Source organism: Rana temporaria, chromosome 7 (assembly GCF_905171775.1).
Source record: "Rana temporaria chromosome 7, aRanTem1.1, whole genome shotgun sequence".
NCBI classification, from domain to species: domain Eukaryota; kingdom Metazoa; phylum Chordata; class Amphibia; order Anura; family Ranidae; genus Rana; species Rana temporaria.
The window spans coordinates 139,792,044-139,813,632 of NC_053495.1; the positions used below are offsets into that span (position 1 = coordinate 139,792,044).

General features: G+C 39.9%; 1 protein-coding gene across 7 annotated transcripts in view; it reads left to right on the forward strand.

Moving 5' to 3' along the window:
- The window catches only part of TGFBR3 (transforming growth factor beta receptor 3), a 301,195-nt gene that overhangs the window by 101,180 nt on the left and 178,426 nt on the right, over positions 1–21,589 (forward strand). For all 7 annotated transcript variants that reach the window (XM_040360043.1, XM_040360045.1, XM_040360046.1 and 4 more), the window contains exon 3: positions 1,378–1,562. In XM_040360043.1, the coding sequence (XP_040215977.1) occupies positions 1,378–1,562 (185 nt within the window). The remainder of the gene's footprint in view (positions 1–1,377; positions 1,563–21,589) is intronic.

The following is a 21,589-nucleotide window of genomic DNA, read 5'->3' on the forward strand; positions in this document are numbered from 1 at the left end:
TTTGTAGGGTACATATAAAATAATGCATATTAACATTTAAACTTTAAACTTCAGCCAGTAGGTGGGGCACTTAAGGGGTTTTCTTAGCTCTTATCTGGTGATCTTGATAGTTAAAGTGGTTGTAAAGGCACAAGGTTTTTTACCGCCCCAGCCCCTGCTAATACTTGCCTCTCGATCCAGCAATGTCCACCAGAGCCTTGCCTCTCCGGGAACTTGCACTCCTGATTGGCTTTATGACCCCCTATGTGATGAAACAGGTGCAGGCGCCACCATTCCAACTAAGAGAAACTGGCAGTTGAGCCTTGCGGCATTTATGTACATAGCGTACCCCTGATCACTGCACTCTGTATGTAGCGCACCCCTGAACTCTGTACGTAGTGCACCCCTGAACTCTGCACTCTGTGCGTAGCGCACCCTTGTACTTTGCACTCTGTACATGGCACACCCCTGAACGCTGCACTCTATACGTAGCGCAGCCCTGAACTCTGCACTCTATACGTAGCGCACCCCTGAACTCTGCACTCTGTGGGCAATGCACCCCTGAACTCTGCACTCTGTGCATAGGGCACCCTTGAACTCTGTATGCAGTACACCCCTGAACTCTGCACTCTGTACGTAACGCACCCTAAACTCTGCACTCTATACGTAGCACGCCCCAGAACTCTGCAATCTGTATGCAGTGCACCGCTGAACTCTGCACTCTGTGCATAGCGCACCCCTCAACTCTGCACTCTGTGCGTAGCGCACCCCTGAACCCCCACTCTGTACGTAGTGCACCCCTGAACCCCCACTCTGTACGTAGTGCACCCCTGAACTCTGCACTCTGTAGTGCACCCCTGAACTCTTCACATAACGCACTCCTGGTATTATCACTTTAAGATCCTTCCTGTTTTAGTGCAATTTGGCCACACCCACCATTCAATATGGTTGCACGGGAGCCGTGGTTAAATTCCTGTACCTGTTCTCTGAGAAAAAAAGCCATTTTATAAATGTATATAGTCTTTCAGATACAACCAACCCTTTGAGAACAACCACAATGAAATTTGACACCTCTGCTCCAGGGAGTCTACTTTCAGAAAATGTATAATGTTTTGTGGTTTTATGCAATTTTCAGACCTAAAATGATTTTTTAAACTTGTGCAAAAAATATAAAAATGGCAAAAAGTTTGAAATGCTTGCTTTTATTAATTGCTTTTAGTTCCAAGGATGCTGGTGGGGTCTCTTTAAGGAACAACATAACAGTGTCATTTTAGTGGTGCTGACTCATTACTGAACTCTTTAAAGCTGCAATGAAGTCATGGACAGAGGTGTAATACTGTGTTGATGGTACTTACAGTAAGAACAGTGTACTTAATGCTTCCTCTTTATGTCCTTTAGGTCCTATCCCCGAAGCTTCATGTTCGCTGTCACCTGTTACTGAATCTCACCCCGTCCAAGCCTTGCTGGAAAGCTACACTGTTTTATCTGGCTGTGCAAGCAAAGGAACAATAAGTTATCCCCAAGAGGTCCATATCATAAATCTGAAATGTGTAGAGGAAGACCCCTGTCAAAGTGAAAAAGAGGTATGTATGATTTACAGTATAATCTGTTCAGCAATGTTTCCTGGAAGCACAATATTATACCTTGGCCTATTGTTTTAGGCTGCCATTACTATCACTGCCGGCGATCCTGTCACTGATAGAACATCCTGCAGTGTTTACACAAAAATTCTTCACACAGGACAGCTGAAACCAAGTTAAAGGGCCACTCACACGGTTCTTTCCCTTTGTACTCATGTAATAGAAGTACGTATGGCACAGAAGTAACAAACTATAGTCTTCTGTAGCACAGCATGGTATGACCTGTAGTCCTTTGCTGTACCAGAAGCAAGTTGCCCATGTATTTTACACAAACATACATTTTGTGTGGTTTGTTAGGAATTTGGGCTTTAGTAGCCTAAACCACAAATCCACAAGGTAACCCACATTTTAGTTATTAAAACCTGGAGAAGAGGACATACTTTAGCATAAAAATCATGCATGCAATCATACATGAAAGCAAGTAGTGGTGCAACGGATTGTCATCGATCCGCGATCCGAACCGAAGATATTGATCTGAACCGCACACGTGGCATCCGCGGATTACTTTCAGGAAAAAAAAGTTGTGTGCATGTTCAGTCCACACACAGCGTGGTCATGGTGAGTGGAGGAACGGAGGAGCTTGAGCGCCCCGCGTCATTTAAATCCCCTTTATGAGAGCATTTTGGCTTCCCTGTCAAATATAATGATGAAGGAAAGAGGTTAGTGGATAAAACCGTGACGGTGTGTAGGCACTGTGGCACAAAAAAGCCATATGACAGTGGAAACACATCAAGCATGGCCACACATGAAGCGACATCACCCTGGTGTTTCACTGACAGGAGTGACAATGAAAACGAAAGATGCTCAACAACCGCTCATCAGCGCAGCATTTAAGCAGCCCCTTGTTGCACGATCAGGCCGGGCTAAAGCCATCACAAACGCCATCGGTGTGTTTATAGTTGCAGACATGAGGCCATATTCAGTTGTGCAAAACGAGGGCTTTAAACACATGCTGAAAGTGCTTGAGCCACGTTACAACATTTTTTTTTTGCTGATTCGAAAAATGATCCGATCCGTGACTCTGATCCGAGAAACGATCCGAACTGTACGTTTTTTGACCCGTTGCACCCCTAGAAGCAAGGTACCGTATTTATCGGCATATAACACGCACAAGCGTAGAACACGCACCTTCATTTTAAGAGGGAAGTTTCAGGAAAAATGCAGCCGGATCAATGCCCATCTGCAGCCTCATCATTGCCCATCAATGCAGCCTGATCAATGCCCATCTGCAGCCTCATCATTGCCCATCAATGCAGCTTACTCAATGCCAATCTGTAGCCTCACAATTGCCCATCAATGCAGCTTGATTAATGCCCATCTGCAGCCGCCCCATTGCCATGAATGCAGCCTGATCAATGCCCATCTGCAGCCACCCCAATGCCCATCTCAGGGAGGGGGGATTGATGAGCGCCGTCAGATTTCATACAGCGAGAATCTCCTGTTAACTCGCCGGCCTCTTTAATTCAAAGTTCCGCCTCCTGGACCGGCTTTAATTGATAGAGAAAACACTGGTCCAATACCGGCCCAGGAGGCGGGACTTTGTATTACAGAGGCCGCTGAATAAACAGGAGATTCTCGCTGTATGTAATCTGACGGCACTCGTCCCACCCCCCTCCCCGTTCTCTCAGAGGCAGCCCGAATTGCAGTATCGGAGTGTAACACGCACACACTTTTTGCAACCGATTTGCAGGGTGAAAAAGTAAGTGTTATATGCCAATATATACAGTACTTGGTATAAAATGTCATGTATATGTATACAATGTGTGTCTGTATGTATATATATATACAGTATATATACTGTGCATGGTATACACATTAACCTGTATAGTAAAGACATAGAATATAAAGTGGGCCTTTACTCCTGAAACAAACTGCTGCAAAAGGGCCCTCTGCTAATGCAAAAAGGGCCTGGCATAATTGGGAGCCGACTGTCTGTTCCAGCTTTTTGCAGCTTGCCCCAATGACGCACCACTGGGTCTATTTGGCCCAAACTTGGCATAAGTAATCAGGTATAAAAATAGCATATATACAATGTATTACCAAAAGTATTGGTACACCTTCCTTGATACGCACATGAACTTTAATGGCATCCCAGTCTTAGTCCGTAGGGTTCAATATTAAGTTTAACCCCCCCGCAGCTATAACAGCTCCAACTCTTCAGGGAAGGTTTAGGAGTGTGTCTGTGGGAATGTTTGACCATTCTTCCAGAAGCGCATTTGTGAGGTCAAGCACGGATGTGGATGAGAAGGCCTGGCTCGCAGTCTCCGCTCTAATTCATCCCAAAGGTGTTTAATCAGGTTGAGGTCAGGACTTTGTGCAGGCCAGTCAAGTTCCTCCACCCCAAACTCGATCATCCATGTTTTTGGGTCCCCTGCCGTCGCTCATGGCCCCCCCGCTGAGTGCCCCCCATAGTCCCCATGGACTAAGACTGGGATGCCATTAAAGTGCGTGTAAAGGCAGGCATTACAAAACATTTGGTAATATAGTGTATTTGTGTGTGCGTATATATGTATATATATATATGTGTGTGTATGTGTGTGTGTATATATATATATATATATATATATATATATATATATATATATATATATATAGTCAGGGGTTCACTCCAAGTGTAGCGCTTTAAGGACACCGCCACTCGCTTTTCTCAGTTTTTCTCATATATATATATCATAGGTTCTTCATATTTCCTGTGGTATTTCCCTTTAACCTTAATAAGGTTAGTATGTTAGTTATGAAAGCACAAGGACAACATGCTATCTCATTGCAGATAGTGTCCTGATCGGGATTCACACTGGGCCCCTACAGCACACAGTTTTGCTTGACGTTATTGAAAAATGTTGACGGTGCTTCTCTGGTTTAGGCACCACTAATGTTAATTATACCTCTTCAGAAAAAAAGCATAACTGATGAAGCCCAGTAGAAACCAGTGATGATATGCTAACTGCAGTAGTCTATAGGAGCCAATAAGATAAAGCATATGTTTTATTGTTCAGAAATGCAGAATACTGTTTGCAGTGCTATAAAATAAAATTATGCAGAATATAACAAACAGGTACAGTTACATACTTATAAAATTGCTAATAAGAAAATAATTATTTTATGGGAGTAGTTCCTCTTTAGCTGTACGGCATTCTTGTACAGGCCACAATTTAAGTGAATGTGTTGCAAATTATCATTTATTCTCCAGGCTGCTTGCCATGATTGCTATAAACAAATATTTAAGTTCAAATTCTTTCACCCTTGCGATGCATAGTTAAGTTATATCATATGGGGATCGCATTTTTGTCTCTGCTTCTCTTGCTGACCACAGCATTTTCACAGTACAGCATAATTGCTCATTTAAACAAGGCTCACTAAGGGAGGGTAGCATGGAATTTTATTATGACTGCCACAGACTGTTGACTGCTAGACTCAACCCTTTTAAATCTTAATTGTCATTAACAGTGCAGAAAACTGCGCTAGGGACATAAATCATGGTAATATGTGCTACCAGTGAGTGCCAAAGCAAAGATCCGTATTTGTACAACCTTCACAAAGGTGACATCTTCAAGATTTGCTTTTTCTAGCCGTCAAGATCATGCTGCGCACAATCTTTTTTAAAGCCATAAGAAAAAAGATCTTTTAGAAACTGATAAATGTGTTTATATACTGTATGAGGCAAATATTTCATGTCGCTTTCTAGTATTTTGTTCATAAGAAGCAAGTGCTAAATTTGGATAGAGAGTGATCCAACCCCCTTTTTTTTAAATATTATCTTTATGTATGAGATGGAGCAAGTACAATATCATATGACCATTCACAATTCACATATGCAAGTCCGCCTAATGCTCCATACACAAGATCTGGCTTTTTGCCAGCCAAATCACATCGGAATTTCATCAGAAAACAATAGAACATGTTCTATATCTAAACTCTGATGGAATTCATCGGAAGGGGTAACACACAATCGGAAAATCCGATGGAAAAAGTCCATCTGACTTTTTTCATTGGAAATTCCGATCGTGTGTACGGGGCATTAAAGTTTTTTTACTTTTTTTTCAAAAGGTCACACATTAAAGATAGGACTATAGACAAACTATTTCAGAGTCTACTCTGTGGTACAATAAGATAAGACATGGCCAAACAAATGCGCAGTTGCAAACCCTCCCTGAGCTAGGTGACACTGGAATAAGAGAAGCAGAAGTGGACACCTTGGCCATAAAGTTGAAGGAGAGGGAGAAAATAATGAGGCATGAAGGGGGTTATATTAGAATTATAATCCACTAGTCCCAAAGAAAGGGTGGGGTTAGGGAAAATGAAGGTCATGATCCTAGTTTAGGTCCAGGATCTAACCCCCTTTTACCAAAATACTACCTTTCTAAGCATATGCATGCCAATGGAATTCCATATAGGTCATGTGTGGCTCACACTATGTCATGTTTTCAGGTGTCCCAAGCTTCAAAAAGGGGAGCTAGAGGGGTAAATCTTCCCAGCAGGGACCACAATGAAAACTTGGCAGAGGTTCTAAACTTTTGCTACTCTAACCCCCCAAAAAATTGCTTTCACATACTGTTCACTGTAATAAAAAAGATATATACAACATATACATATGCCCTACAAAGTATAAGCTTCATATCTCAATGGGCACCCCACCCTGTTCTGATTTTCTAAAAAAAAGTGTGTGTATGTATTTATGTACATGTGTGTGTGTGTGTATATATATATATATATATATATATACTAATATATAAACACTGCAAAAAAACATGCTGGATATATATACTAATATGGACTGGGTAATGTGTTGGGAACGAACGGATGCCACATCGTTCGATGGAAATGAAAATTATCCACCTACAGAGAGCTGAATTCAAAGACATCCCAAAAATCTAAGTGAAAAAATTATGCAGCAGGCTAGTTAATTTTGCTGAAATTTCATTGCAGCAACTCAAAATGGTAATCAGTATGATGTATGGCCCCCGTGTGCTTGATATGCATTCTTGACAACATTGGGGCATGCTTCTTATGAGACCACGGACGGTGTCCTGGGGTATTTCCTCCCAGATCTAGACCAGGGCATCGGCATCACTGAGCTCCTAAACAGACTGAGGTGCAACCTGGCAGCGTTGGATGGACCAAAACATAATGTCCCACAGGTGTTCTTTTGGATTTAGGTCAGGCAAGCGTGGGGGGCCATTTAATAGTATCAAATCCCTCATCCTCCAGAGCCTGTCTCCTTGAATCTCCTCCATGCTCTAGAGACTTCTGGCAATGGCATGTATCGATGTGCCATCCTGGAGGAGTTGGACTGCCTGTGCAACCTTTATAGGGTCCAGGTATCGCCTCGTGTTACCAGTAGTGACACTGACCCTAGCCATATGCAAAACTAGTGAAAAACAGTCAGAAAAGCTGAGTAGGAGAAAAAATGTCAGTGGCCTCCACCTGTAAAACCATTCTTGTTTTGGAGGTCGTCTCTTTGTTGCCCATCTAGTGCACCTGGTGTTAATTTATTAACACCAAATCAGCTGAAACTGATTACCAACTCCCTCTGCTAACTCTGTAACTGAACAGCTCAGTATCCCAGGAGTTTTATTGACTTGATGCTATACTCTGATTAAAGTTTTTTGAGCAGTGTAAATTGATCAAACTAAGGACATAAATCCTATTGTTCTTTTGTGTTCCTATGCTTGCTAATTCTAAATTCTGCTCTGTCCCATTTCCTGCTCAACAATACACCTTTTTAAAAAGGACTTGTGTTAACAACAACAGTCATTTGTTATAAGATGCTCATGTTCAGAATATTCTCTTCCTGCGCTGATCAGGGTATTCTTTTTCTGCTGTATAGCGGCATTCATTAAGCGCCATAAACCCCCAACCTTTTCCCTTTCCTCGTAATACAATACTCTGCAAAAGATTGCTGAATTGTCCCGGAAACCCAAGAAATTGATGGGTGGCAACAGTGCAAAACAAGACGATAAACAACCAAAGCAGGACCACAATTGTACTTTTGGGACATGCCATTTTTAAACAAAGCAAATCAAATGTTATCATTCTGATCCTTGCAAAAGTTAGCGCTCTCCCTGACCTTTTGACTTGGACCGAAATCAATCCCACTTCATGTTGAAAACAGATAAGTGGTTTCCTGATGTCTGCTGGCTTTAGTAAGCTTGGACGCTCATGTGTTTACGGCAAAATACCTTGATCTATTTGTAGAATGAAAATTGACTGAAGGTTGATACTGGTCGCAGAATATGCTCTTTTTTTTCCATGTGCCAGCAGATACGAAATCCTGCATTGTTGGAACAATATATAATTTAAATGTGCTGAACACTGTTCTGCATATGATCTATCTGTATTTAGCTACTGTATAGTTTTTCTACTAATTCTAATTTTTTTTTTTTTATGAAATCAGTGTAGTGCCAAAAAGTAGTGTGTAGCTTTCCAGATGCTGTAGAAAAAGAAGCCCGAGCATGTCCTATATTTATTAACTTGAACATCTCTAAGGCCTCGTACACACAACCGTTTTCCTCGATCGATTGTGTGTGTGTTTTTCGTCGAGAAAACTGTTGTGGATCTCAATGAGAAAAAAAGAGAACATGCTCTCTTTTTTCTCGTCGGGAGTCTCAATTTCCATGTCGTGTTTCTCGACGGGCTGGTTTACGACGAGAAACACGTTCATGTGTATGCTTAGAAACCCGCGCATGCTCAAAATAAAGTATGAGACAGGAGCGCACCTTCGGTAAAAGTAGCGTTCATAATGGAGATAGCACGTTGGTCACGCTGTAACAGACTGAAAATCGCGAATCGTCTCTCACCAAACTTTTACTTAACACGCAGTAACATGAGATTAGCAAAAGCAGCCCCAAGGGTGGCGCCAGTGGAATCGAACTTCCCCTTTATAGTGCCGTCGTACGTGTTGTACGTCTCCGCGTTTGAGAACGTCGAGATTTTGTCTGGACAGTGTGTATGCAAAGAAAGCTTGACAAGATTCTTGTCGAGGAAAACAACGTTTCTTTTACGACGAGATTCTCGGTCGTGAGTACAAGGCCTCATAGTCATATGCCTTGTACACGCGACCGGTTTTCCCGTCGGAAAAACTGCGATGAGAGCTTTTGGCCGGGAAAATTCCTGGGGAAAAAAAAGAGAGCAGGATCTCTTTTTTTTTTTTTTCACCAGGAAAAAATCCTAGCGGGAAAACCGTTCGTCTCTATGCTTTTCCGACGGGAAAAAAACGTGCATGCTCGGAAACAATTCAACGCATGCTCGGAAGCATAGAACTTAATTTTGTCGGCTCGTCGTAGTCTTTTACACCTGACTTTTGTGTGACCGTGTGTATGCAAGGCAGGCTTGAGAGGAATTCCGTTGGGAAAACCATTGTTTTTTTATCCGACGGGAAAACTGGTCGTGTGTACGAGGCATTAGAGCCACAGGCCGCTAAAACCTTCTGTAAACCTGCATCAGGCCACCCAGTCTTTCAGCTACAAGAGTGGGTCATTTAAACAGCATAAAATCAGGCTATTTGCACAAATGGTTACTAGATCTAGTGAATTCGCTCTGAACCTTCCAGTTGAGCAGTGGAAAAAAAATATAACATAATGATACTGTATTAGTGTAAATAAGCTATACAATTTATATTTGGCTCCCCTGTGTCAGCCAGTGCAACTGCAGACAAGAGGATGGAGCGCCAACAACGGGTAGGACATTTAAGTCTATGGGTGATGTCACAGCTCTAGGCTTTACTAACCATTGTTAAAGCCACCCCTCCTCTCCATTACAGCCATTGCAGGCTGACACAGGACCTAACTGGAGAGGTCAAAAAATAGGTAAGTATATACAATATATCTTTATTACGCAGGACAGTTAGTATAGGTCTTAGAATGGGGGAGAGCACAGTTTTAAGGCTAATGAGATTGTAAAGCTTACATTTTTTTGTTTACTTATATTAAATATTAATACCTACTTTGTGCAATGGTTTTGCACAGAGAAGCCTGATCCTCCTCTTCTGGGGTCCTCCACCAGCTCTTCTGGCTTCTCTTCTTCGGCAAATACGACTTTCTATGGGGACACTCGTGTGGGCTAGCTCCCAAGCCATCCTGTCTGCATCTGTTGACACAGACAGTGCTGCTCAGCCTTGACCCCCCCCCGCTCCCTCACCACAGAATTTGATTGACAGCAGCAGGAGCCAATGACTTCCTCTGCTATCAATCTGCCCCCTGAGGAGGAAGAGAGCAGAGAGAGTGGCTGCTCTCATGCAAAGCATGGATTGAGATCAGGCTCAAGTATAAAGGAAGTGAATGGGGATCCTGAAGCAAAAAATGTTTTAAGTGTATAGTCCAAATTTCACTTCACGCATGGAGTTGATTTACTAAATACAAATAGTCTGTTCATTTTACAAGGGAATTTTACATTTGCTTAGTGACTGTGGTAAAAAATCGTTTTGCAAAGAATACTCAATCAAACATGCAAGGAGAATAAAAACAGGAATTTTTGCTTGCATTTGATTGGATGATGGAAGTCAGCAGAACTTTACCTCATTTACTAAGCTTGCAAAGTGAAAATTCCGAAGCAAAGTGAACAGCCTGTTTATCTTTAGTAAATCAAACCCCTAGGCCTTTAGCAAACAAAATGGTTTCCAGTTAGGGTTTTGATCTACTTTTTCTAGGTAGATTTAGCTAGCATTGATCTATTCTATAAGGTATTAATATTTTAGCTATTGTGAATGTATTGTAGATTTCTTTTCCCACAAAACTAATGCTGGAATAAATACCTTTTTTATTAGCCTACGTCAACTTTTAACTGATGGCGTTGGACTGGGGTGAGATGACAAGTAATATACTAATATAGAGTATGCCCAGACCTCAGCTCTGCTAGAGCTATTATCTGCTTGCTAAATTTCTGCTTTTTGTTTCCAGGTTCAAGAGTAAAGCTATCCAATATCACTAGTTTTTCCCCCTCACCTTCTGTCAACTAAATGTTATTCTGGCACAGTACAAACGTACAAAGAGATTCTAGGAAGGCCACTTCCAAGAACAGTATGGCACAGAAGTTTGCTAATGCTTAAAATATTAAAGTGGCTGAACTGTCAGTTCTCTGCAAGGTGCATTGACTGCTCAGTGTGAGCCATGTGTAATCTATGTGTACTTTGTTCTGGACTTAAGGAGTATTGACATCAGTTATTTTGCAGTTTCTTCTGTTGCGACAGAATAAAAAATAAATAAAGTTTTGAATGTTTAAAATGTAAATGGTTTGTTGGGATAGCAGCCTTGTATACATGTTCAGCAAAAAAAAACTCCATGTACACTATCTATTTATTCTCAATAATAATGACTACTTAAATGTAGTATAATTATTATTACACAGCAAATTTGTATCATTCCCTGCTTGTCAGTAAAATGTTATACTAACCAAAGTGAAATGCCTATATTAGCTCCTTTTTTTACCTTGGGCTAACCAGAGCTCATAGGCAAAAACTTAGGCCCTGTACACACGGGCAAGAATCTCACCAGAAAAAAACTTTGTTTTTCTTGGCAAGAATCTCTTGCCACCCAAGTGTACACACTGACCTTTCAAAAGAACCACGGTTCTCTTGAAAGGCAAGAACGCGGTGATGTCATTGTGCATGCGCTTGTCACATTCGATGCCGGCGCCGCCATCTTGCTTCACCCTACCTATGCCGTGGAAGCTACCGCGCATGCGACAGGGCGACAGGTAAGTATACACACTCTCGGGTTTCTTGTCTGGAAACAGGCCGACGAGAATCTCGATGAGAAAAAACAGCAAGGGAAAAAAGTCCGATGGGACCCATACACGATAGTTTTTTCCAATGAAAAAAGTCCATCAGACTTTTTTCATCGGAAAAAACAATCATGTGTACACGGCATTACAGCTACCACTTGGTGGAGAACACAGCCATAGACTGTAGAACTGAGATTTAACTGCTGGAGATCACATGGGATACAAGAATCCAAAGGGTGATTTAACATCCACATTCTAGTTATAAGAGAAATAACAGACTGACTTTCGATCACAACAGACTGGAAAACTCCTATTTAAATTGATTACAAAAATTCTCAGTCCTGGTTTAGATCAACCACCATGATGTCATATTTGGAGCCACAAATGGTTAAATCTTTTAAATACATAAATAATTATTTTAATGATTTCCAGGTGTTTTCCCTATTGTTCTAGTCTATACCTTTAATAGTATTGATAAATCCCCTTTATTTGGAAGTTTTTGTTAATAATACAGCCACTATCCTTCCATCCTTATTGGGTGCTTGATATCCTAAAGGACCTTTCCAGTTGTTCTGGAATACATTAGTTGTCATAGTGTCACTCAGCAATGTAAATTGTTTTCTATCTGCGTCGTGAACTCAATCAGTTCTTTGATCTGTCTTTAATTATACTGAAAACTGAAAGTGTGAGACGCATCAGCTTACCACAATGCAAGGAAATTCTTAAACTTCATCAAATTGTTCTACCAAATTATAGAGTCATGCTATCACTTAGATTTTTATACTGGGAAATCTGCTCATCTGTTTTCTTTTTAATGGCTAGAAGCAAATTTTTAGGTGGACAAATCTGCTTTGCTGTAACGTCACTGAGCTCACTAGGTTGCCTATTGCTTGTCACATGACATTTTTGTCATATAGAGTAATAGCAGCCTTTGAAAGCACAATTCACATAGTTAACAGCATTTTAGAACTTTACCATTAGTGACAGCTGGTATTTTACTTCCAGATTTAAACATAAATCAAGTTAGAGCTATTTTCGCAAGAGATCAGAATGTAATTGCAAGTTCAGAATTCCTTGACATACAGAAACAGAACCACATTTATTATTTTTAATCAAACTATCTAATTCCAACTGTATTTTTTGTGCATCTTAAATTCAGACCAATGTGTACCAAGTCTGATCTAGTACCGTGAGTGTAATAGTAGTGTAAAATGCTGTCCATTAGCTATAGTATTGCATAGCTCCATAGTGTCCCTGATTTCGAGGGACTGTCCCTGATATGAAGCAAAGTCCCTCTTCCCCCCTCATTTGTTCCTCATTTTGCTCTGATCTATATAGTTGTATATAAAAAAATCATGTTTCCTTTCATACAATTTTTAAATTGTTGTATTTGCAAATGTCAAAAGCCAGTATTAGTAGATTAGTAGGATTAGTAGAGATAAAAAAAAAACACTTGTAGGTTTAACTATTCTTTTTTTGTCTTTTGCTCCTTTAAAGGGGCGTGACAAGGGGTGTTTCCTATGCTTACATACTTTTGCTAATAGGTAATCCTTGTTCCCATTTCAAAAAGATATGCGGTGTGGTATTGGGGACAGTAAAATGAAAAAGTCTGTTTTTTTGCAAGTTTACTAGTGTAGCGTTGAAATAAAAGTAATTGATGTTAGTTATTATCACCATCATGGACATTTTCCTTTCGTAGAGTAGTAATACATGTGCATTAGGCTACATATACACAAATTGTTTGCGAATAACTTATCAAAGTAAGTTATCAAAAATGGATCATAAACTGCTTGCTGGTAGAGTTATGTATGCCTCTTCTGCCATAAAACCTCTTTCCGTTCCTGCTAGTAATGTTTTTTAAATGTTGGACAATGACAGCCAGGCAAGTACATGCAATGCATCTGTAAGAAGTAAGAGCCATGTGATGTGAAGATGCATGCATGAGCATTACGCTATCCTTGGTTGATCAGTGGCTAAAGACAGAAGACTGGACCCAGAGAAAGAATGGGAGAAGATGGTGGCGACGAGGAAGATGACAGATGTCTCATTTCAGGAGTCGGCACTCGAGAAGATAAGTCTGTACAGCATACTTGCAGATTATGGCAAGAGCCCCAGGGACCTGCTGCGGCACAATCACTGGAACACAGCACTATATACTGTGTATAGCTGAGGTTACTTACAGTTTATACCGAGCTCCTAGCAACTGCAGCTCTTAGTGAAGAAAGTAGTTTGTTTGGACCACATTGATGCATAAATTTCACTAAAAGGTGGAAATCAGGTTTAAAATTCATCTAAAACTATATGTACCCTGAATGACAATGCTAAAGTGATTTATTCTGGGTCCTATGGAGCTGGTTCACATATTTCATTTCTGCAGTGGCTCCAGTGCAAATGCACAGGAATACTGTACGTCTTTTGGTCCGTTTTCAGGTCTAAATTCAGTAAAAATTCAGTAAAAAATTCGGGCTGAAATCGGACCTGAAACGGTGAATGGGTACGTACCAGACTCCTGCTAAACGTGCTGCAGTGTGAACACAGCCTTAACAGTACAATAAACAATGTTGTCACCCTAGCAAATGAGAGGAAGAAAACTGGACAGCCGCACTCCAAATCACTTAAAATAAGTGGTCTTTTATTTTCAACTGTACATAGTCACTGCAACCCACAACACACAGTATGGCCGACGCGTTTCGCACTTACAATGAGTGCTTAGTCATGGCTAATGTTGTCACCCTGCTGAAGGATATTGAAAATCAACCGGCCTACTGGCAGGATAAACTGTTTTACTGGGGACTGGAGCCGACGCAAGTGCCCAGCGGCACACAGATCCTGGTTCTTTCAGGGGAGCAGTGACAGGTCGTAAGTTCATACTAAGTATGAACACCCATCTATCTCTCTTCTTGGACAGTTCCATCCCCCCCACAGACAGAACACATACTAGGGAACACATTTAACCCCTTGATCGCCCCCTAGTTTTAACCTCTTCCCTGTCAGTGACATTTGCACAGTAATCAGTGCTTTTTTTTAGCACTGATCGCTTTATAGATGTCAATGGTCCCAAAAATGTGTTAAGTGTCCAATTTGTCCACTGCAATATCGCAGTCCCGATAAAAAGTACAGATTGTCGCCATTACTGGTAAAAATAAAAAAAATGCCAAAAATCTATCCCCTATTTTGTAGACGCTATAATTTTTGCGCAAACCAATCAATATACACTTATTGCGTTTTTCCTACCAAAAATATGTAGAAGAATATGTATCGGCCTAAACGGAAGAAAAACGTTTTTTTGAAAATAATGTGGGATGTTTATTATAGCAAAAAGTAAAAAATATTTTCGCTCTTCTTTTGTTTATAGCGCAAAAAATAAAAAACGCAGATCAAATACCACCAAAAGAAAGCTCTATTTGTGGGAAAAATTTTCAATTTTGTTTGGGTACATTGTCGCACGACCGCGCAATTGTCAGTTAAAACGACATCACAAAAAATGGCCTGGTCATTGAGCAGCCAAATCTTCCGTGGGTGAAGTGGTTAAACAATATGACTCTCTATGATATTTTTGTAATAAACTATCACAGATCTAAATATATATTCATTCTAACATCTCTGTATAAGCTTTGAATTTATTTTAGTTTTTGGCACTGCTGGGCACTGAATCACATGTAAATCTCACAAATACCATTTAATGCAGTTACACGACTTTGCGTTCTTTGCCAGCTGTAATCTAAAATGAATTTGACTTTCCTGAGACCTAACTGTTTAAAAGAAAGTTAAATATAACCCATCATTCCTTGTAGAAAGGAAAATGTAAATTGCATAAAGCCAAGTTCGTCTGTGAAATCCTGTCGAAACAAAATCACTTAACAAATGAAATGGATGTTATGACATCGGACACTGCATAAACACACTTTCTTCAATCCTCTTCATTTTTATTTGCCCCCTTTGCCTTACTCACAGCTGCAGAATCTCCCAAGTGCCGATAATGTTGGGAAAGTGAATCACAGACCCAGCTATGATTTCATTGGACTCGCCTTATTTGGGAAACACTAACGGGAAGGACTTTCTATAGGGAATTGACTCTCAAAATGGCAGACCTTGAAACTGCTTAAAAAATGACGTCTTGTTAGGGGCCTCTATATAACTTCTCACTACAAAGGTTGTGTTTCCTTGAAAACGTACAGCTGGTTCTGCTCAGCCGTTGATGTTTTCTGTTAATTTTCTTCTGTCAAGCTGACAAAAAGAATTGTTGTGACATTCTGGCTTTCGCATCTTCCATACTCTTGGTTTGTTGCATGCATTTATCCTTTAATAAATTGTTAATAAACACAAAATTGCTCTTATACAGAGGCGATTAAGTTCGCATGTGCCGCGCTATATAAGTTTTACATTCATTCATTCATTATACTGTATCTGTGTGTCAAGTCTTTTTTAATTCTTATACATGCAAGAGACCAAATCCTGGTGTTTGATAGTTGGTTAATGCTGTCTTGGGAAACCTGAGGATGAGTAATGGTTGTGGTAGTATAATCATAGACCTATGTATTGGAAATCGACTGATTTGCGTTTTTTCAGTGCCGATATGATACCTATATTTCGGCCACCTCTCATGCCAATAGCCAATATTGTGTGCCAATATTCTAGACAAGAAAAAAAAATGTATTTTATTGCTATCACAAGAAATGAAAACATCCCTTGTGACTGTAATAGGCAGTAACAGGTACTCTTTATGGAGGAATCGGGGGTCTATAAGACTCCAAACCCCTCCTCTGCACTCTATTCAAACGTCAAGATCTGTGTTTTTGAATAGTTTATATATTTTTTAAACTGGCGCCTTAGGGATGCCAGTAATCCTGAAAGCAATGTTGTGACATCGCTTCCGGGTTACTAGCTCCGAGATCCAAACAAAGCATCGGCTCTGTTCAGGTCTTCGGTCAGCCAGCGGAAGTGCTGGCTGGTTGCTTGGGCCTCCCGTGGGATGGGAGAGCCCGAGTGAGCGGCGGGGGGGAGGGGTGTCCCCTCCAACTGCTTCTAATAACAGCCGAGCCGATCTGTACAAAAATCATGCTGTCTAATCAGCATCTTGATATGCCACACCTGTGAGGTGGATGGATTATCTCGACAAAGGAAAAGGGCTCACTAACACAGATTTGTGAACAATAATTGAGAGAAATAGGCCTTTTGTGTACATAGAAAAAGTCGTAGATCTTTGCAAGCAGCGCATGATAAATAGGGGTACAAATAATTTTGCTCAGTGTATAAAAATTCAACTTTTTTAGATTCTTTTCTCTAATTATTTACAAATATGCAAGACTGAGTAAAATAAACTCCAGCTAAGATGCAGTAAGCATTGCAAGCCTATTTTTCCCTGAATAGATAGGCCCTAGGCGGGTGAGGTTTGTTAAAAATTTGACCTCATAATTCTAGACTATTCAGATGGCTGTTTTTGTTCTGGGGTCAAGAAGCGATCACAGGTATTAACATCCCCAGAATGAACCTTGGAATCTCAGCTCTGAAATTTGGAAAGTTTTATATATGGTTCTTGTGGGCTGTTAGCAGACAGGGTCCATGAGCCAGTTGGAACCTAAACAAAACTGTTTTATATGTTCTTCCAGAATATGAAAAATAATTATGAGCAACCTCCTCTTGTCCTGTCTGCAATGCTTAGAAATGTTCTAATAAAAAAAAACAACAACTTGGAATTAGTTGTTTTCCAACTCTTGTATAATTTAACAATATAAACAACAGTTTTTCAACAGCACTACTATTTAGTCTTGTTTTTGCTTTTACATGATGAAACAAAACATGAATTGTTTTAGCTTGTATTGGGGACTCTTTATATATACAGTAATACCTTGGATTATGAGCATAATTTGTTCCAAAAGCATGCGTTTAATAAAAAGCACTCGTATATAAAAGCGAGTTTACCCATAAGAAATAATGGAAACTCAGATGATTAGTTCCACAACCACTGCTGGTGTATGCAGTACTGTATGTGGCCAGAGGTGCGGAGGTGCTGGTGGCTCCCAGCGCTTCCTGGAGCACTTGGAGACAGTCAGGAACTGTTGACACTACGGAGTGCTCTGAAGCACGTTATGCCCATGCCACCCAGCTGGAAGTGTCTCCGAGCGTTTCTGAGTTCGCCAGGAAGCGTTGGGAGCCACCAGTGTCCCCAGACCTCTGGCCACATACAGTAATATATACATTAGTGGCTTTACTACATGGATGAGCACCAGAGTCCTACTTGTCTTGCAAGACAGCGCTCGCATATCAAGTCAAATTGTTTTTGTTCAATTAAGCTTTGGCAATAAAACCTGAAAGCTGATTGGTTTCTATGCAGAAGTGAGCCTGATTTTGCACTCTACAGCTTTAGTAAATAAGCCCAGATGATACTTTTATTGATAACTTCTTCCTATAGAGTAGGAAGTATAGGAAAGTTTCAACTATGTTGCCCAATAATTGTTTATATTTAAGCATATTATAAATACAGTGGATGAAGCACAGCATATGGATGTAAGGAAACTTGCTTGCTGCTAGTTATTCATCCCTTTTTGGATATTTGAAAGTTATCATCTGGTAGGGAGACGCTGCTTGTAAAAAAGAGTTTAGGGACATTGCATGTTGAAGCTTTTGCTGTTTTTTTTTTTTTTTTATGTTTCTTGATGTAGCCGAAAAGAAATTGAGGACATTGTTAGGAAGATTAGAGTATCTCTAGATACTCTTTGTGGAAGACATAAACAGATGACGACAGATAAAACGTTTTTTTTTTTGTTTTGTTTTTATCAATGCTTGATTAAATTAAAGGTTCAGTAATAAGCTTTATTCATTTTTTTGGGGGGGGGGGGTACACTGTAAGATTCATGCCAGACTGAGGCCAATGAAAACACTACAGAAACTGTGGTAAGTTCCAGCCGCTTGATCATAGGGTCAAGCACAGGGTCTTTAAATAAAACCTTACAGTCCCCCAGAAAAGTCATAGATGTCTTATGGTATAAGAGTGCCACATTCTGTTCTAGAATAATTGGAAACAAACAAAAAATAGACCCAGTGGACTTTTAAGTCACCTACACAGTAATATCTAAAAATGTATTATTTTATTAATGCATATGATTAAAATGTAGAAAATAATAAATTATATGACATTAGGCAGCTAACACTCATCCGGAGGGGTTGTTATACTCCCAGCATACAAAACCATGTACTTGTATACATCCAAAAATATAAACGTGTGCAATTCCACGCTTGGACGCGTGTCAAAAAAAGTGGAAAAAATAAATACAAAAAAAGCTGCTAGCGCAGGTTTAATGATACATAACCTTCAACAAACTCGTAAACAATGTGCAGCGCGATCATAAAAAGTGAAAAAAAAAATCAGTACATAAACATATAAAATAAGTGACCAAAGATCATTCTCCCCAATAACAATCAGTGCTCAAAATAAAGACCACAACAGTGCAGGAAGTGTCTCCAAACTCCAAAGGAGGCACCCATAAATCCAACAGTGATAGGAGTGAGATTGGATGCTTACCAGAACCTGATCTCTTAAACAAATGAAAAGCCAAAAACACTTTTGGGATAAACACCAAACATTTGCGATGGACAATGTGATCATGCTAATATCTCCGGCTTCACTCCGACTTCATTCCCATTTATCAGGAACATACACAATATAAATACCCATAGTGAAGTATATCTTTAAAACAACATTTATTAAAATGAGGAAATACACTCACATTCGGTAAAAAATAAACCGGCATCAAAAATCTATAAGCTGTAGCAATTAACATCCACAAAGCATTCCTTCTGGCTGGCGGCCAATGTGTGTGATGACGTTAAGCACAGTCCAACATGTTTCATCATACGTTTGATGTCATCAGGGGCGTGGCTCACGTATTGACTTATATGCATCGAATATACTCAATATTATAGAGTAGTATGAATAGCATATCAACTGGGGGTGGGACTAGCCCTGGACTCTATGCATTTCCAGGAATCAAGTCCCACTTCTTTGAAATGTTGGATGACATTTATAGTCTAAATCGAAATTAAAAATAATACAAATTATACGGTGGTGTAACAATTATATGGTGTAACATACTTGGGACCATTCCATGCATGTCAAACTTAAACAAGCATGCAAAAGATCCCACTGAAGAATTCTGCATCTAAATTTTAGTTAGCGTGCTGAAATATTACAGGTCACAGTCACTGCAGTTATGCTACATAGATGGCTATAAGCAGTCTGTACCTACCTTCCTTTGATTCCCAAGCATCTCATTCAGCCAGCAATTGATTTCCACCAATACCCAAAGATTACCTAGTATTTATTGGGAAAACATGTGACATTGTCTCCCACAATAACGTGGGAGTTTATGATAATAATGCCTTGTATACGCGTTGATGTTTTCAGCATTAAAACAATGCAGATAGCCAAGCAATACTGTATATTAAAACATATAAATCATTTAAGAAACATGGAGTCTATACATTATCCTGCACTAGGTAGGTGTGAGGATGGTTTCCATACACAACTCAAAATCATTGTGCTTTATTTTATGGCTTCCATCCAAACAGACCCCATTGTTTTTGTCCTTGCATTATTGTGATATGAGCATTAGGGGTAAACTTCTTTGAGAATAAGGGCTCATTTTTATGTACCGGGCAGAGCCCTATAGATTTAGTTTGTGTATAAAATGTTTTAGGAGTTAAAAGGTATTGGCGCACACACAAAGATTGGAGATTTATTAGAACAGCTGCGCTTTAAAGAACAATATCATAATTCTGAAGCAGGCTCTTGAGATTGCACAGTTCACTTGAATTTCTGGATACCATGTTGCCTCCTTGTTTAGCTAAAGATCTTTGTCCATGTCACGCATTCAGACATGATTTGCATGGATTATTAAAGGACTTGGAATACTCTAAACTCATTGTCAAAGTCTAGGCAGATTAAGTACTTGGATTATCTTGACAGTTATAGATACATGGTTGTTATTTTTGCTTTACATGCGCTGTAACTTAAATGTTTCCATTTTTTATATATACAGTAAAACCTTGGACTGCGAGTATAATTAGTTCCGGAAGCATGCTTGTAATCCAAAGCACTCTTATATCAAAGCGAATTGATTAAGAAATAATGGAAACTCAAATGATTCGTTCCACAACCATTTATTCATAGGTCCTTCAGTTTATAGTCCATATACAAAGATTATAGCAATGTGATTGTGTAACCATAAAATGTCCATCCACAAATGGAAGCCTCCACAAGGGGATTAGAAGAAAAATCCAGCAAAAGCTAGAGAGTATAAAATAGAAGAGAGGCGCCTCTAAAGCCACGTACATATGATCAGGCTTTCGATCGTGTGTACGGGGCATTAGTGTAGCAATATGGTTACATTTAATGAAGGTACAACATTTAGCAACTCACATGGCACATCTAAGTATGCAAGCATCCAGAATAAAGCTGTCCTCCGCAACGCCGGCTTTCACCGCTGTCAGTCTGCAATCATGATCGTAAAGACTACCCTGCAGTAGAGCAATCTAAAAGTGAGGCTTGTAGCACTCGTGGAGTGCAGTGTGGAAGAGATGACATTGATGGCAGTGAGGAGTATGGTTTATGTGGACATCTTTACCCCAGATGCCTGCATATCTAGATGTGCATCTTTTAATCATCAACAATGTGGGTTTGCTAAATGTTGGACCTTCATTAAATGTAATAATATTGCTACATTTAGAGGCACCTCTCTTCTCTTTTATACTTGGTTGTGACATGCTGCTACTCTTATATCAAGACATTGCTTGTATATCAAAATGTAATTTTGCTTGTCTTTCAAAACACTCTCAAACCAAGTTACTCTCAAACCAAGGTTTTACTGTAATTGCATATCAAATGGGTAAAGTTTTAAAATAGAAGATTCCAAACCTTTTATCTATTTTAACCGAAATCTTGTAAAACAGACCGTTTATCTGTGTGAGCATTACAATATATGTAAATCCAAAACCATTCATTTTCCGTTTGGATAGAGTAGGGAAGGAATAAAACCGTTGCCAAGACTGTATTGTTTTCTGGGTCTACACTACATACAGTAGATTCATCCTCTTTATTTGTACTGATGACCATTGTCACGGTGTAAGTAATGGAAACCAGAACAAAAATAGCCAAAGGTGACTCCCGTTTTTAAGGCAGATGTCGAAAATGGGAATTTACCTCAATTTGTAGGGATTTCCTCTTCTTGTCGCCAGTTTCTGTTCAAAACTAAAAA